Here is a 16,942-nt window from a genome sequence, read left to right on the forward strand (position 1 = left end):
GCCTGACTCTGATGCCCAAGAGCCGGGGGTCTGAGCAGTGACAGAGCCGCCCTCACAGAGTGCGGGAAAGTGAGCGAGTCCCACCGGGCTCAGACCAAAAGCCCCTGAGCGTCTTCTGTTGTGATGGCTCTTGAAAAGGATAAAACCATGAGGTGTTTGGGATCTGTAAAGCACCAGGCCCACTCTGGCCATGAGGAGCTGATCCCTAACCCCAACAGGCTCACTGGGATTACCCCTGCATGGCAGCACCCTGGGGAATCTGCCACGCTTCCTCCTGCCCTGTGCCCTACACGAGGCCCCCTGCGACCTCTTAGGGGTTAACAGGCACTGGCCTGATGTGCTGTGAAAGCTTTTCCCCTCTGGCTGGGAGGATGCTGTGATCCGTGGTGACACCTGGAGGAGCCTCAAACTGCTGTTCCAGGGGTAGACACGGATCGGGGCAGGTGTACGTGGGCCTGGCGGGATGCGCGCTCTGGGCTCTGTGTTGGCCATACTCCAGACTGATGGATACAGAGCTCCCAGAGCTCCCACTGGCTGAGTCTCAGCGACAGCCGAGGTCCTGCAGAGCCTCATTGGATGGGTCATATGCTTCATCCCTCCTTCCCCCCCGCCCCATAATGGCAGCACAGAGCCATGGAGCCACCCCAGAGGCACGTGACTGGCAGGACCAGGGAGCCAGAGGAGGCCTGTCACACAAAGGGAATCCAGCCCCCTCAGCCTCAATGCTGCAGCTGCCTTCAGCCCTTGAAAATGAGAACAAGGAGGGGAAACAAAACTTGAAATTTCCAGGCGTTTTTGTTTTCAAAACCCGAATCAACACCAATTATTGCTCTGGGCTGGAATTGCCTGTCAAAACATTAAAAATGTTTTCTCCAAAGAAAAGGAAAAATCCCAAAGACCCCCCCCCCCCCCTCCCATTTCTGAGAATCCCCCACTTTTCAGCAAGGACATTCCTGCAGCAAAGCCTTTGGAGCAGCTCTACCCATGGGCCCCCGGGGGCAGTGCCTGGGATATGCATGGGTGACCTTGGATACGGGCCATACAGCAATGATGAGGCCTGGAAGGAGTTCTCCTTGGAGGGCGGATCTGGCCTGGAAGGGGCTGGAGGAAGAGGGAGTAAAGTGGAAATGGGGCCTGGAGGGATCTCTGGGGCTCCGGGAATGGCCCCATTACTCTTGCAAATGCCTCTAGCTCACACTGGTTTCATTTTGTCCCTCTGGTTGCTGGGTTTTGGCTGCAGTTCCTGGAAGCTCAGAATGGTCAAGCTCAGGTGATTCCTCTTCAGTGCCTGGCAAAACACCTTTGGGGCTGGGATTAGCCAGAACAGAGTGTGCCAGGCTGGGGCATATTTCCTGTGCTATGAGGTATATGTTTTCACACCGTTAACACCTCCCTGGGGTTCCCCTCCACCAGCTACAGGGAGGTAAAATAACCCGGCGCCGAGGCGGCCTTGTCTCCACTGGGATCTGATGCTGAGAGCATTGCCTGGGCCCAGCCAGCTCATCGCACACACACCTTTTACCGAGCGTGGACCCAGCATTTGTGGGCGGCACTGCCCAGGGCTCCCAGCCCCCCATGCGCTGCTGGGTCCCATCACACCCTGCACTAAACCAACAGCCAGGCCCTAGGGTTCAAATGCAGCACACCCAGCAGTAAAGCCAGACACGGCGCACAGGGGCATTGGGGTCACACTTTACAGCTCCACACCACAGCCACAGGCTAGAAACTGACTTTTTATTTGCTTTAAACAAAAGCTGAGATTCTCCCACAATCCCAAGGCTCCAGGAGCTGGGGCTTTAAGGGAAACAGCAAATACCATGAGACTTCACAACACTGCAGCTGGCAGCCTGTTCCCCTCCTGCACCCCCCCCACTACAATTTCCAACATCATCTGAACTTCCCCACATACTTGTTCCACGAGAAGCTTCTGCAGCATCGTCCATCATCCCTGCTGCCCCGTGAGACCAGCCAGCCCTGCCAGAGCCCGGGGGAGGGCTCCAGCAGTTGGGAGGCGGGTTCAGCCTTCAGGGTGCTGCTCAGCCCTCAGGGTGCTATCACAATCCAGTCTGACAACAGAGGGCCTGATCCTGTTACCCACTCGCACTGCCTGAGTAAGGCCGGATTAACTCTCCTGTGTGCCTGGGGCTATTAGATTTTGTGGGGCCCCTGTATACAAGTCTTTTTCCTGGGAGGGAGTTTGGTACAGGAGGGGACTGGGGCAGGGGATTGGGGTTCAGGAGGGGGTGCAGGGTCTGGGAGGGAGTTTGGGTGCAGGAGGGGGCTCCGGGCTGGGGCAGGTGGTTGGGGTGCAGGAGGGGGTGCGAGGGATAGGCTCCATCCGGGAGGCACTTACCACAGGCGGCTCCAGGCTGGCAGCGCAGCAGGGCTCAGGCAGGCTGCCTGCCTGCCATAGTCCCACATCGCTCCTAGAAGCGGCTGGCTGCTGGTACGTCTCTGTGCACCTCTCGGGGGAGGGGGACAACGTGTCTCCGTGCACTGCCCACACCCGCAAATGCTGCCCCCGTAACTCCCATTGGCCGGGGGCAGCGCGAGGGCAGAGAGTGGAGCCACCTCCCACTCCCCCCCCCCGGCCAGGGGCCTCAGAGACGTGCCAGCAGCGGTGTGATGTGGGGCCAGGGCAAGCAGCCTGAGCGCCCCAGAGATCGCTCCCTGTGATTCATTTTTGCGGGGTCCCCCTTGAGCCGGGGGCCCGGGCTGCAGCCCCTAAAGCCCCTACCTTGTGCCTGAGGCTGGCAGGAGCAGTGTGTGTGTGTCTGCAATGGGAGTGAGTCAGTGCCACTGCGAGACCCTTCCCCTCTGCATCCCCCGACCGACCAGTGTGTATTGAATTTCCTACATTTAACAGTCGCGTAAACGCAGTTCCCTCCAATCAACACATTCCGATGTAACTGGGGGTCGGATGGGTCAAAGCGTTATCATGAATCGCTGCGGTTTTCCTTTGAGTTCAGGGGGAGGAAACATCTGAGGTGTCGCCATTTCCCCAAATTCCTTGTGGGGCGAGGTTCTTTCCCAGGTGTCGGCGCTTGGGTTGATTCCCCCGTCGTATTTCCTGGCCCTGGTATCCCTGGAACAAAAGTCATCTCCAGAGACCCCTCGGGAGTCAAGTTCGGAGCATTTTTCTCGCATGATTCCCTTTGCCCCATGGGAGGGGTTCAGACCTCAGGGTTTTGATGTTTCTTTTCCCCCTTCTCTTTGGGGGCTGTTTCCAGTTGTGGATGCTCCTGCTCTGTTTTATGCCCATTCCACCACATGGGGATCCAGCTGGTGGGCAGGAGTTTTTGGACACTTTTTCTCATAGTTGGCCCTGCGCTGTTTTCTTTCACTTGCTTGTCTCCAGGGGCTGGAGCTGTTTCTCCTGTTGCAGGTGGCCCTGTGTTGTTTCCTGCCCCTGGATCTCCCTGACTAACAGACCCACTAACCATTAATTCCTGGCGGAAATCCCAGTCGCTGGGGGGGCAGATGCTGAGGGGTTTCCCCTGGTCCTGCCCTGCAGTATGCCCAGGGCTGAGGAATGGGAACAATCTCTCAGAAGCTTCCACAGGAATCTCCAGGATAAGGGCCATTGCACTGACACTATAAAATGAGAGTCTCCCCCCTTCTAGATCCAGATACACCCCAATCACTGTCGGTGTCACACCCCAGGTCTGGATCACAGTGTCGGCCTCACTGGGGTGATACCGCTCCCCAGATCTCCCCAGAGCCCAGCACCCCCCCTCAGGGAGTCTCTCCAGCCTCTCCTGTCTCACTCTGTCCCTCACAGACTCACTCAGCACCCCTAGCTCCCAGTCCCGGCTGTCCCCCACCTCCACCTCCCAGTACCCCCTGCAAACTCCACCACCGCCCCTGTGATCCTTCCTGGCCACAAACCCCTCCCTCCCCACGGCGATCAGAGTGGCAGAGGGGGCAGCCGGCCCTGGGGATGGGGGGTTGTGCTGAACTGTTCTGCCATCCGCAGACACAGTGAGTTTGGGGTGTTTGCAATCTGAATCCAGGGTGATGAGGACTGGGGAGAAAAACCAGAATAACCCCATTAGCCACAGGTCAGCCAGGGACCCTACGATCCCACAGGAGAGATTCCAGCCAGCACAGCCGGAGTGAAGGACAGAGTGTTAAGGGTTGAGGTGACTAGTTGGAGCTCCAGGCTGTGGCTGGGCCTGGTCCCTGAACTGGTGGAGAGGTGGGGGGAGGGGCAGAGGGGGTTGGGCTCCTTGCATCTTCTAACTCCCCCCTGCACAGGATCTGTCCCTGGGAGGCATTAGGGCTCTGGGTGGCCATGGAAGGTGTCCAGGGGGTGAAGACTCTGCAGGCTGCGGCGGGAGGGCTGAGTGGGGCTGTAGGGGCAGATGAGCGGGTAGGGATGGATCATCACTGAAGGGCCAATGGGAGATGGGGGGTCATCAGGACTAGCTGAGGGGGGATTGCGAGGGACCTGCCCAGGGGTGAGACTTACAGCTCAGGGCAGCATGTTCAGGACCATACATGGCATCCAGCCCCATGGCTCTGCAGCCAGCGCACGCCCTTCCCACCTGCCCCATGGGGACCCCACACCTCTGCCAGCTCAGCTATGTAATGCCGATACCACTAACCCCAGTGCAGCATCTGCTCAGCCCCTCCCAGCCCCACTCACCCATGTAGCTCCGAGCCCTCCTGAACTCTGCAAGGGAAGAGGAACAAACATGGTCAGGGGCCCGGCAAACACAGGGAACTCGCTCCCTCAGGAGATGCTGTTCTGGGAGAGGGTCATTGGCAAATAGAAAGGAACTGAGTGATGTGAAATGTGACATGGAAACACATCCTCTTACCTAGCTGTGTGACCGCCTTGTCTGAAATGGAAAGAGACGGAGTTATTCCCTGTCATTTAGGCAGAAGGCTCAGTTTTGGGAGCTGCTGTGGAGTGATCGCTTTACATGTGGTTCATGGGCCCTCACTGCTGAAGGAGAAATGTCCCGGCTGTGTGAAGTGAGAGACAGGCCCTTTCACCCCAGAGATCTCTGCTGACAGCAACGACTGGCTGTCAGAGATGCCTTTATATTGTCTCTTAGTATCGGGGACTGGAGCAAATGTTGTTCTCAGTATCAGAGGGGTAGCCGTGTTAGTCTGGATCTGTAAAAAGGACTCTCTGTTGTTGTCAGTGACACTGCTGTAAATCCATAACTCCAGATGCTTCACTGGGGCGAATCTGGATTGACATCAGTGTCACCCAGAGCACAATCCAGGCCTGTGAGAAGCTGCTGTTTGGTTGTTGAGGCCCCCAGCAGACTGGGGGATTTTGAAGGGACACTGACAGGATAAAAATCAGGCTGGGATTTGCAAAACATTTAACTTAGATGGAACATGCATGTCTGGATATATGCAGCTCTGACATTCTCAACCCTACCAACTAAAGAGAATTACTAATAACCTTTTGGAGCAACAAAGCTACACACTCCAAGTGTAACCGGGGCATAGACAGATCTGGAGAGGATTAGCGCTCAGACCTGGCGTCCAGTCTTGGCAACAACGCATGGAAATGTGAGCGTGAATCTGGTCTCTTGCTCATCTCCATGTTCTGGGAAAGGACAGCCTGCACTGCCACAGTCATCTATAGAAAGTGGCTGGCCCCCTTCTCCTGCACCATAACAATGTGATTGGCATTGGATTGTCCAAGCCAAGGTGACACCTGTCTGTCTATCCAGACATGAGAGCAGGTAACCCTGCGTCTGCTGCAGAGAGCTCATAGTGCTGCCAATGGACTGGGTGATTCTAATGTGACTCTGATTTTGGCCCAAATTGTTCACTCAGCCCTGCCCTGCGGTGTCGGTGCTTCTGGATCTGCTCAGCACCGTGTGTGGCTGGGAGCTGCTGCCCAGGGGCTCTAGTGGGGAGGTGTATGAACTTACCAAGCTTCTCACGCAGCTCCTGGCACTCTGGGGAGAGAAGAGAAGGAGACCATCGTGGGTTCAGCGTGGTTATTCTAAGCACAGTGACATGGGGCTGTTCCAAACTCTGGGTACGTCTACACTGCAGCTGGGAGTGAGCTTCCCAGTTTGGGCAAACAGAGACACGCTAGCTCTGCTTGAGCTAGTGCACTAAAAGTAGCCAGGTATCTGGGGGTAGCAGGTGCAGCAGCTTGGGTTGGCTGTTCAAGTACAAACCCGCTCAGACCCCCGGGAACACACTCGGGTAGGTACACTGAGCCACCCCCCACCCCCGGTACCTAGCATTGGTCTGGCTACCCAAGCTGAGAAGCTCGCTTCCTCCTGTAGTGTAGATGGACCCAATGCGCAAAGGGTCTCAGAACTGACAGGACATGTCAGACAAAACTGTTGTTAATGAACAACAAACAAGGTCCCAGATCAGCCCTAAACAGAGCCCACAAATGGCCAATGGGGGCATCACCCCTCCCCCACTGACAGCACTGCCAGAACATGTATCACATAGAGAGAGGCCTGCATTGCTGCAGCCTGTCACCCAGACTCAGACCTCCCATTCCTGTGCTGGGCAATCCCTTTGTTTTGCTGATTTGCAGAAGTGTGTAACTCTAGGGTCAGTGGTTGGCAGGAGTTAACTTGGGAACAGCTCCATGGCACTGTGTGGCACTGGATTTACTGTCCACTGCTAGAGATCTGGGGTCAGGTTCTGCCCCAGCTCTTGTGAGAACAATGTGGGTGGTGGGGCCCATCAGAATGCACCTCACCGAGCCCAGACACAGAGTCTGTGTTCATTTGCAGCCAAGGCTTAGCCTCGGGGGTAGGGGGAAGAGGACAGGACTGTGGAGTCCAGCATTGGCATAGCAGCGATTTTGCAGTTCAGAACTGAGATAAATCCACAGACCTGAATGGAGGAAGTTTGCCCAGCCCCTGACTAAGGGTTTGTCTACAGAGCCCCATTGTTTGGCTGTTACCCCGGAATTGAGGTGTGTGTTACCCCAGAACTTGACTAAGCTAATCACAGCCACAGAGTGTGCATTCAGCCACCAGGAATTAATAAAATAGAACACCACATAGTTAAGAGTTAATTTGGACAAGCTGGGCTTCTGGAGGCAAGGTCACATACTAGCTGCAGGCTTGTGATTTCTGCTAATTAGAAAGGGAGGAGGGGAGGAAAGAGTCAGCAAATGATGGGACTGCAATAAAATAAGTGGATGGAGACCTTGAGTTTGGGCGTCTTTGATACAGAAGCTTCTTATGGCTAAGATTGTTAGGAATGGTTTAGTGATAAGTAGTTTATTGAAGTGAGGAGACGTGATGACCCAATAAGGGTCACTATGAGCTGTGTGTTTTGTAAAAGCTAGTTATAAAAAGAGTAGATAATAGAATGTATTTTGGAGCGGTTCTCTGGAGCTATACTGAGAGACTTTTTCCTTCTCTCCGGCTTGGAAGTAACTGGCCATCGTTGTCCTGCTGTTAATTACTCGATACCATCTCAGATTGTAGGTAATTATTTGGGATGTTCTAAACCTATTGTGTATGTTTGTTTGTGCTTAAATCTAATAAATAGTCATTTTAGATAAGAGCACACTTATTTGTATCACGCTTTCATCAGCTGGAAGTGCTATGTTCCCATTGATTTATTCCTGACACCACGTGGAGTGAAACAATTACGTTACCACTGCTTTGGATTTATGACCCTGGGCAACACAGCCTACGGGGGTGTGATTTGCAACATGCACGGAAGTGCTATGCTGGGATTCTCACGTGTGGATGCTGCTGGTGCACACTCACCCGTCTCTCTTCAGTTAGGACTACGTTAAATTTTTAACTAAGAATCTTTTAGTTCATACCCATGGAATCCACACAGGGTTGTTACAGGGCAGCACTTTGGTGCACATTCCTATTCACACCCCTGTAATCTGAACCATTGGGCAGTGTAGACATAGCCTGAGGCCCACCATTCCACGTGCATTAAATTCAGTCTCTGTTGTTTCGGATGATACTGAAATGTGAGCTACAAATTCTGCATTGTTTGTTTCCAGGGCAGGGGGGAAATGAGCATGAAGGTGACTGAAGTCCATACAGCGCATGTGGTGATTTTCCCATCTCATTATAGTGTGAAAGCGCAGACACACGTTCACTAGGGGTTTAGCAAAATACCTGATTCCAAGGTCGTCTTCTCAGTCTGTTCAGGTTCTGAAATGGGGAAGAGAAAAGAGACACACACTGGGTGTTGCTGTACACTCCCTAATGTCTGGGGTTAGTCACAGACATCCCATACCCGCACTCCCAGCCCCAGTGCAGGAGCCGGCAGGTTTGACAGGAGCAGGGCTGGCGGTTAGTGATATGCACCTACAGGCTCGAGACCTGGGGGAGTCTCTCACTCCTTAGCCCTTGTTTACACACAATTTTACACGAGTTTAACTAATTATGTTACAAAACACACCTTGAGTTAAACTGGTGCAGGGCTGTGTGTGGCACAGGCCTTAGGCTAGTGCAGCAGGGCTAGTAGAACCGTGGAGTGGGGTCAGTTACTACACAGCGACCACTGTGGCTAGTTACAGAACCGCACTGATTGCTCAGGGAGTCCCATCCAGCCTTTCCCAGCTGTAGGAATGGTGGCCACAAGGGGACATGACAGAGGGCAAAGGAGATGAAAGAGGGGGGCCTTAGGGCTCTTCTGGGCTGTGATTGCCGTGAGAACCCCAGTCACTGTGCTGGCATGTTGTATCCATTCTCTGCACCTTTCATCTGTATTTCCCTGCGTGTGTGCATAGTGCCCAGCAGAATGGGTCAGCACCACTCAGCACCATCACAATGAAAATCAATATTGTTCTTAAATACTGAAAAGTTCACAGTGGAATAAATTAGACACGTGGTGCTGCTGTGTCTATTGCTTGATTCATAGAGTTTCAGGCCAAGCAGAACAATTAGTTCATCTCCTCTGACCTGCTGTGTATCACAGGCCAGAGAATCCCACCCAGTTCCCCCCACACTGAGCCAATAACTCAGGTTTAGCTACAGCACCTTCCAGAAAGGTGCCCAGTCTGGATGTGATGCCATCAGGAGATGGAGAATTCACCACTGCCCTGGGGAGCTTGTTCCAGTGGTTAATCACCCTCCCTGTGTCCTGTGCATTCGACAGTCACAAGGATGGAATCATCTCACAGAGCGTCATTGACCTTCCCATGTCGTTTCCTTTATGGAGAATAGAATCACCGAGCAATTGCCCAGGATGAGTGGGACAGAATCTGACCCAGAATTGTCATTGCAAACTGTCATCATGTCGCACACACACACAGGGAATCTCACAAGCACGGACACTTGGGTATCTGCTGCAAAATACACATTTACCAACCTGTTACCATCAGTGTGTGGAGAACATGGGGGAGATGAGGAACCACTAGGCAAAAACCTCCTGGCTCCATCCCTTTCATTGCACTGAGCCCACAGGTAATACCAAGCAGTCACAAAGCTCATTCATCTCAATAGACACAATAAGAGATAGAGCAGGAGACCTACCACAAAATAATTTAGCCTCCTCTTTAGAGCGTTTCTTCTGAGAGGCCTTTCGTTTCGCTGTGAGACAGAGAATCAGACATTGCAGTGAGGCAGAGAAGGAAGGGGAAACACTGAGCAATTTGTTGATACATGTGGGGCCGGGGACCTCAGTGTGTTTGTTAGTTTGGTTTATTTCCTAAAACCAAAACAAGGTCAATATCTGAACAATAAGACACTCCCATGCCCCAGTCCAGTGCCCTCTAGGACCAGGCTCTAAACATGCAAGTAACACATTCCCATTACCTGTGTATCCAAGATATGCACAAGCTCCAGCAGCAATGAGAAACAGAGTGAAAATCACCCAGAATGCAGCCCGCCAGGGAGAAACACGGGGGAAGACGTCACCTGGCAAACAGAGAGCGCAGTGTGAGAGGAGCATGGTCCCATTCTGGAGCTGGAGAACGGGGTTTGCCACGTGGCTTGACAGCTGAGTTCTGGATCAGAGATCCTCCGAAATTCCCAGGACTGAAGGGCATGTCCCCTCCAGGCTCAAATCACAGCCACTAATGGGAGCCATTGAAACCGGAGAAGCCAGGACAGCATCAGTTCCAAGAGCCAGGACTCTGCTCTGCCCAAATCCCTCCCGCTGTTACAAGCTAAAAGTCAGAGACTCCTTGCCCAGCCTGCCCAGCACTGCCTGGCTGTTCGGATGGTCCCTGTCACACAGCTCCCAGCTCTCAGTCACCACGTCCAGTCCAGATAAGTTCAGCAGAGAACAATTATTTTCCCAGTTGGCCTCAGTATGTTATGGATTCATAGATGTTAAGGTCAGAAGGGCTCATTATGATCATCTAGTCTGACTTCCTGTATAACCCAGGCCAGAGACCCTCTCCCTGTGATCTCTGCATCCAGTCCAGTCACAGCGGATCTTATCGAAAGAGTCATCCAGTTTGGGTTGAAAGATTCCAAGTGATGGAGAATCCACCAGCTCCCTAGGTCAGTTGTTCCAATGGTTAATTCCCCTCAATGTTAACATTTTGCACCTTATTTCTAGTCTGAATTTGTCTAGCTTCAACTTCCAGCCATCAGAACTTGTTCTGCCTTTGTCTGCTAGGTTAAAGACCTATCCGCTGTCAGAAATTTCCTCCCCATTTAGGTACTTACAGACTATGATCAAGTCACCTTTTAGCCTTCCATTGAATAAGCTCTATAACTTGAGCTCCTATGTTTCTCACTGTGAGGCAGGTTTCCAGACCTCTAATCATTCTTGTAGCTATTTCCTGAGCACTTTCCAATTTGTCATTACCCCAACTGACAGTGTGGGCACTAGAATGGGACACAGTATTCCACAGTGGTCTTGCTTATGTAACCCACATGCCATCTGGGTGTGGTACTCTGTCCCAGCTAGTGGCACCGAGACCACTGAGAGAGAGAGATAAAATGAATCTCTGCTACAGCTTTAGCTAACAGCCAGTTGGCTTTTAGCTCATGTGGTAGAGGCTCATGCCCTAAGCTCCAGAAGCCCCAGGTTTGATCCTGCCTGCTGACGACCAGGGTCTGTCGGCTTTACACTAACACCACACACAGAGGTAATGTCACCTCCTTTCTCCTGATAGAAATTGTCATTTATACATACAAGGGTTGCATTCACCATCCTCACTCGGGGAGCTCACATCCAAGTCCTTTTCAGATTTCCAGGTTACAGTCTCCCATCCTGTAAGTGTGACCTACACTCATTGTTTATAAATGTGTGACCTTGCATTTGGCTATGTTGAAATGCATGTGTGACAAAATGGGAATTTTCGCTGGAGCCACAGCATGGGTGTGGATGACTGACAGTATGTTATTAGAGTGAGCCCACCTTACCAAGCGATCCAGGTCAGTCTGCACTACCATTTTTTACCATTCCACCAATTTTGGGGTCATCTGCAAATTTTATCAGCAATGATTTTACATTTCCTTCTAGCTCATTGATAAAGCTATTGAATAGCATTGGCCCAGAACAGATCCCCCTGGGACAGCACTACAAATATCCCCATTTGAGGCTGATTCCTCATTACAATGACTTTGAGATCTATTAGTTAGCCAGTTTTTAATCCATATAGCATGGGCTACATTGAGTTTGTACAGTGCTAATTTTTTTTATCAGTTTCATGCAGGACTAAGTCAAACCCTTATGGAGTCTGAGACCTGGTCTACAACACAGAGTTAGGTCGGCTTAATTACATCGCTCAGAACTGTGAAAAATTTCACACCCTCTGCGACGTATTTAAGCCACCTAACCCCCGGTGTAGCCACCAGTAGGTTGATGGAAGAATTCTTCTGTCAACCTAGCTACCGCCTCGGAGAGGTGGATTTACTACAGCCATGGAAGAACCCCTTCCATCGCAGTAGTAAGTGTTTAAACCATAGAGCTGCAGCTGTAGTGTTTTTAGTGTAGACAAACCCTGAATCTATGATGTCACCCCAGTTACCTTTATCAACCAAATGCAACATCTCCTCAAAGAACAATATCAAGTTCATTTCACAAGACTCAGCCCCAGCTCCTGACAGGCAGATTGTCCAATTCACAGAAACCTCCGTCACTAATAGCCCCACAAATCAGGTTAGAAGGACATTTTCTGTCTCAGTCCCAGAAAGAGGCGCTAGCTGAGTGCAATTCCAGGCTCCGCACTACCGTGGTGACCCCTGTAGGCCTTGTTGGAGCCCTAGGTATAACTAAAAGTGTGAACCAAAGGCTGTGAACCAGAGTAGGCCTGGCCTTGGAAAAATAACAATACACCAGCTATTAGCTAGCACCAAGTAGGCACATTCCTGACTCAAGAGGATAGTTCAAAAACACACAGCTCTCTCAAGTAACTATGTAAATGCATTCCTAAGAGATGGTACAGGAACACACCGACCCCTTGTAGGATAAGGATGGGATGACAGGTTAATGGATGAGGATATTTTGTTCCAGCTGGCAGGTACAACGATAAGGGTGATAACTAACAACCTCTGGAATGTAATACGTAACTTGTTGGTATCAGTGTCTAAAAGGAGAAGTGATAAGTGAGGCATCTTTGTCCAGCTGAGGGGACAGCATCCTGGTGCACAGGCTGAGCGGGTACCTTGTTGCAGGCATACATGCATTAGTGTAACTGTGGCTTCTACAGGGCTCTAGGCTTTGTCCACAATAAACCTGGCTGAGTGCCATCGCCACTGAACTGAGCCTGTGATCTTTCCTATGAATAACATCAGGGTCGGCTGAATTAACACGCTGCACCGTCTGCTGGTGCAGCTGACATCGGAGCTCCCAGAAGAGCAACACTAGCAGCAGTAACAACTTAGCAACTTTAACAATTCTCCACAGCACTAACAACAACCCCTTCTGCACGGGGGGACTCACCTGAGAGGTGAATGGCCGATTGTCGCTCGGTCTCCAGCAGGCCATTCCGCACTATGCAGCTGATGTCTCCATTGTCTTCTCCTTCTGTGACAGTGACGTGACTCACAACACTATACAGGTTCTCCCTTTCCTGAGTCATGTCGGTCACAATCTCCATCATCAGATTCTGCCCATTCTTGCCAACCCACTGGAGTTCGGGTTTGGGGAACCAGCCTGTGGATCTACAGATCAGCCCGATCCCCTGACCCCGGGGGCCCAGCACGTCAATCAACACTGGAGCCAAAGCTGCGAGGAGACAAAGAGTGTGTGTATCAGAAAATCATGTCTTTGGTAGCACCATGTGAGTCCTCAGATACCGCTGGATATAGGGGGCTGTGGCTGGAAAGCTCCATTCCTATACGTGCAAAGCCTCCCTGGGATCCCTCATCCTGACGACTCGGGAAATTAAATAATATCATCTTCCATTTCCATAGAGCACTGAGCCTTGCAGGCTCACAGAGGAAGGTGCAGGCTTATACAGCTACACAGAGATCACTGCACCCGCTGCTGAAATGCAGCTACATCTGGGGTGCAGCCCAGCAGCTGTCAGGATCACTGCACTTTGGTACAGAGCAGAAGGTGAGGAATAGTGACCCTGCCTACGTCACTGCTACGACTCATCCTATGCCACTCTTCTAATAACTGTCCCCTCTGGTGTCCTTCTACTGCACTGCTAATGGTGCCCCAGGCCAAGCCACCCCTCGTGCTTGGATTTCCCTCTTCCTGTGCTGCACACAACCACCCTCCCCTCTTTTAAATCTCTCCCTAAAAGCACATGTCTCCTGTGGATCCTTTGGACTAGGAGCCACTGAAGATGGGAGATGATTTAAAACAACCTCAATGCTCTGCATTATCACAAGAGGGCCCCTCACCAGGGGCTTGATGTTTCTGAACTGTACTGACTGGGGCTACGTTACTCAGTGAGCTCAATGGGCAGAGACCGTCCCTTCCACTGCCCTTGTGCAGCACTGAATGTGGGGTCAGTGTCCAGGGAATAAAAAACAATATCCCAACCCTGGGAAACTGCAGGTGGAGTTTCAGGGAAGTCAAATTTCATTATCACCTGAGCTGGGATTTGGGCAGAACATGGGGGTAAAGGTCCCACTCCCTCAAACAGCACCGCAATGAGCATGAGAGCTGAGAGCCGTAGCTTTATGTCTCATTTAAAAGAGGTCGTTTAATGCAGCACTGAGCCTGCTAGCACCACAGTGGGGTCAGTGCTGAGTGTCAGGGGACAGGGCCCCCTACCGAGTCCTGCACACCACTCCCTACAGCACAGGACCCTTACTGCAGTGCTGGGCTCAGTGCAGGGGCACCCCCAGTGGCAGAGGAGGGTCTGGCTGCCCCTTAGTTCCGTGTCTCACCTGTGACCTGTAGCTCAGTGGTGGCTTCCTGGGTCCATTCTGGGTTCCTCACAAGGCACTGGTATGTCCCAGCATCTGCCACTTGGAGCCGTTTCAGCTTCAGAGAGACGTTCCCACTGCTAAACTCCTGCGGGAACAGCTCCGTCCGCGTCTGGTAACCCTCCCCTGGAAGGCCCTGGGTACCCTCATCTGAGTACTCATGAATCAGAACAAATCCTGGTTCAATTTTCCTCCACAGCACTTCCATGCCGAGAAGCCGGGCTGGGGGTGTGAGCTGGCAGGGTAACACCACATCCCGGCCAACTACCCCCACCACGGGACGCGGGGAGCCAGCCAGGGAGAACTTCTCTGCAATAGACAATCCCAGGAGCAGATTGAATGATCAGAAAGAGCAGAGGGTGCCAACCCTTGAGCTACTATGTGTTTTTCATAAAGCCCCAGCTCCTGGAGGCATGTGATTCTGTGAGAATCTCAGCTTTCATTTAAAACAAAAATCAGTTTCTAGCTCTAGTGATTGCAGAGGAAAGCATGAAAATGGGACCCAAGGGTGATGGAAGGCTCAAAAAGCAAAGGAAACAAGAAGATCCCAAAAAGGTGGGTTTGTTTTGTTTTTAATCTGATGATTTTTTAGCCAATCTCCTGATTATTGGTTCCTGACTCATGGTGGCTGAAGGCTTGGAGTAAGCGATGCTGCAGCTCCCATTCATCCTAATGGGAACTGGGCACCCCCATCCCTCAGGCAGGTGGGAAGATCTCAGCCTTGCAGGCCATGAGAATCCAGGTTCCCAATGGGGCAGGTCTGGCAGCACGGTGCCTTCGGTGCCATGGCAGGACAGGAAGGGATCAGTGTCAGGGGGGCTCTAGGAACCTCTCTCAGGGGTAACAGGAGCTGGGTGACTTGCTGCAAGATCCGACAATCCTGCCACCCAGAGCTAGGACATGCCCTGGTCACCCCAACATCATCCCCACCCCACAGCCTCCTGGACCTGGACCCTTTTACTCTGCAGGACTGAGGCGGTCCCAGAGGGTGGGGGTGTAATTGGGCCTTAGATCCCCCTACCTCAGCCCTGCAGGGGGCAGCGTACATGGGGGACAGGGAGGGCAATAATTGGGATTCAAACGCTTTTACCAGAGAGAGAACACGGCGCCAGGAGAAGGATCCCCAGGCTGCACACATACAGCCACCACCGCGTCGCCATGGGGACATCCCGGGCAGGGACCTGTAAGGAGAGAGCAGGGATGGTTAACACTCCCCAGACTGCATGAGGGGCTGGCAGTGCAGGGAACATGCCCCATCCAGCATGTGACCTGACCCACTCTGCTCCCAGACAGAGCAACTCCCCAGGGACAGGAGAGGATTTCACCCCTCCCAGGCTTCCCTGCCACCTGCCCAGGCCTGGCACTAGGAATTTCCACCCCCAGACAGTGCCGGGTATCCACCCGCATTTCCTCCCCTTGTCGGTTCTCTAATCAGCCACTGGTGCAGGTGCCCACCCAATACCAGTGCAGGGGAAGCCTGCAGCAGATCAGGGCCACTTCCGAGGTAACCCAAGTGGTACCCACACCGCTGTCCCCCCTGCAGAAGGGGCCTGGCTCTGTGCCTGTCTCCATCTGGGATAACACAGCAGATGCCTGACCCGGGGCTCTCCACAGCTAACTGCATGCGGCTCTACAGTGTGAGCTAAAGAGCCAGGCTGAGCAGCTGGGGCTGTGACATAAGAACATAAGAACGGCCGTACCGGGTCAGACCAAAGGTCCATCTAGCCCAGTATCCTGTCTACCGACAGTGGCCAATGCCAGGTGCCCCAGAGGGAGTGGACCAACAGGCAATGATCAAGTGATCTCTCTCCTGCCATCCATCTCCACCCTCTGACAAACAGAGGCTAGGGACACCATTCCTTACCCATCCTGGCTAATAGCCATTCATGGACTTAACCTCCATGAATTTATCCAGTTCTCTTTTAAACGCAGTTATAGTCCTAGCCTTCACAACCTCCTCAGGTAAGGAGTTCCACACGTTGACTGTGTGCTACGTGAAGAAGAACTTCCTTGTATTTGTTTTAAACCTGCTGCCGATTAATTTCATTTGGTGACCCCTAGTTCTTGTATTATGGGAATAAGTAAATAACTTCCTTATCCACTTTCTCCACATCACTCATGATTTTATATACCTCTATCATATCCCCCCTTAGTCTCCTCTTTTCCAAGCTGAAGAGTCCTAGCCTCTTTAATCTCTCCTCATATGGGACCCGTTCCAAACCCCTAATCATTTTAGTTGCCCTTTTCTGAACCTTTTCTAGTGCCAGTATATCTTTTTTTAGATGAGGAGACCACATCTGTACACAGTATTCGAGATGTGGGCGTACCATCGATTTATATAAGGGCAATAATATATTCTCAGTCACGTGCTGTGTGGATCAGGCCCAGAGGGGACCCGTCTCATACCCTGGCCACTGGGTGATATCTGGGCACCTTTCTACAGGTCAGACTGACAAGAAGTCATCCACCTTTGTAAGTGATGCTGCCAAGTGATAGGTATGGGGCTGGCAGTGGCTGTGACAGACACCAGGGGGTGCTGTCAGATACCTGCTCCCCCTCCTCTGACATCAACAGAAGACCATCACATCAGTAGACATTACAAGATACACTGAGGGTCATCAGGGGCCATCTCAGCTCTGCTCAGAGCCTCAGACATTCTCCCCCCAACTCTCCGGCCT

General features: G+C 52.2%; 1 protein-coding gene across 1 annotated transcript; it reads right to left on the minus strand.

Moving 5' to 3' along the window:
- Positions 1 to 3,173: 3,173 nt before the first annotated feature.
- On the minus strand, positions 3,174 to 15,424 carry LOC135893249 (butyrophilin-like protein 9). The gene is made up of 10 exons (XM_065421050.1): positions 15,355 to 15,424; positions 14,226 to 14,573; positions 12,823 to 13,107; positions 9,738 to 9,839; positions 9,456 to 9,512; positions 8,094 to 8,129; positions 5,901 to 5,927; positions 4,824 to 4,844; positions 4,649 to 4,675; positions 3,174 to 4,024 (listed from the first exon to the last, which is right to left on the minus strand). Exons 1-10 carry the CDS (start codon positions 15,422 to 15,424, stop codon positions 3,174 to 3,176), a joined length of 1,824 nt encoding a protein of 607 aa, XP_065277122.1.
- Positions 15,425 to 16,942: the final 1,518 nt, after the last annotated feature.

The sequence above is a fragment of the Emys orbicularis genome, chromosome 21 (genome assembly GCF_028017835.1).
Source record: "Emys orbicularis isolate rEmyOrb1 chromosome 21, rEmyOrb1.hap1, whole genome shotgun sequence".
Classification (NCBI taxonomy): Eukaryota; Metazoa; Chordata; order Testudines; family Emydidae; genus Emys; species Emys orbicularis.

Excerpts from the sequence above, each read along its gene's own strand:
- LOC135893249 (XM_065421050.1), bottom strand. The coding sequence starts at position 15,424 with ATGGCGACGCGGTGGTGGCTGTATGTGTGCAGCCTGGGGATCCTTCTC. Across the intron at positions 13,108-14,225 it reads CACTGAGCTACAGGTCACAG|CTTTGGCTCCAGTGTTGATT; the intron begins GTGAGACACGGA and ends GTCTCCTCGCAG. Across the intron at positions 4,025-4,648 it reads GAGGGCTCGGAGCTACATGG|TCCTCATCACCCTGGATTCA; the intron begins GTGAGTGGGGCT and ends TTTTCTCCCCAG.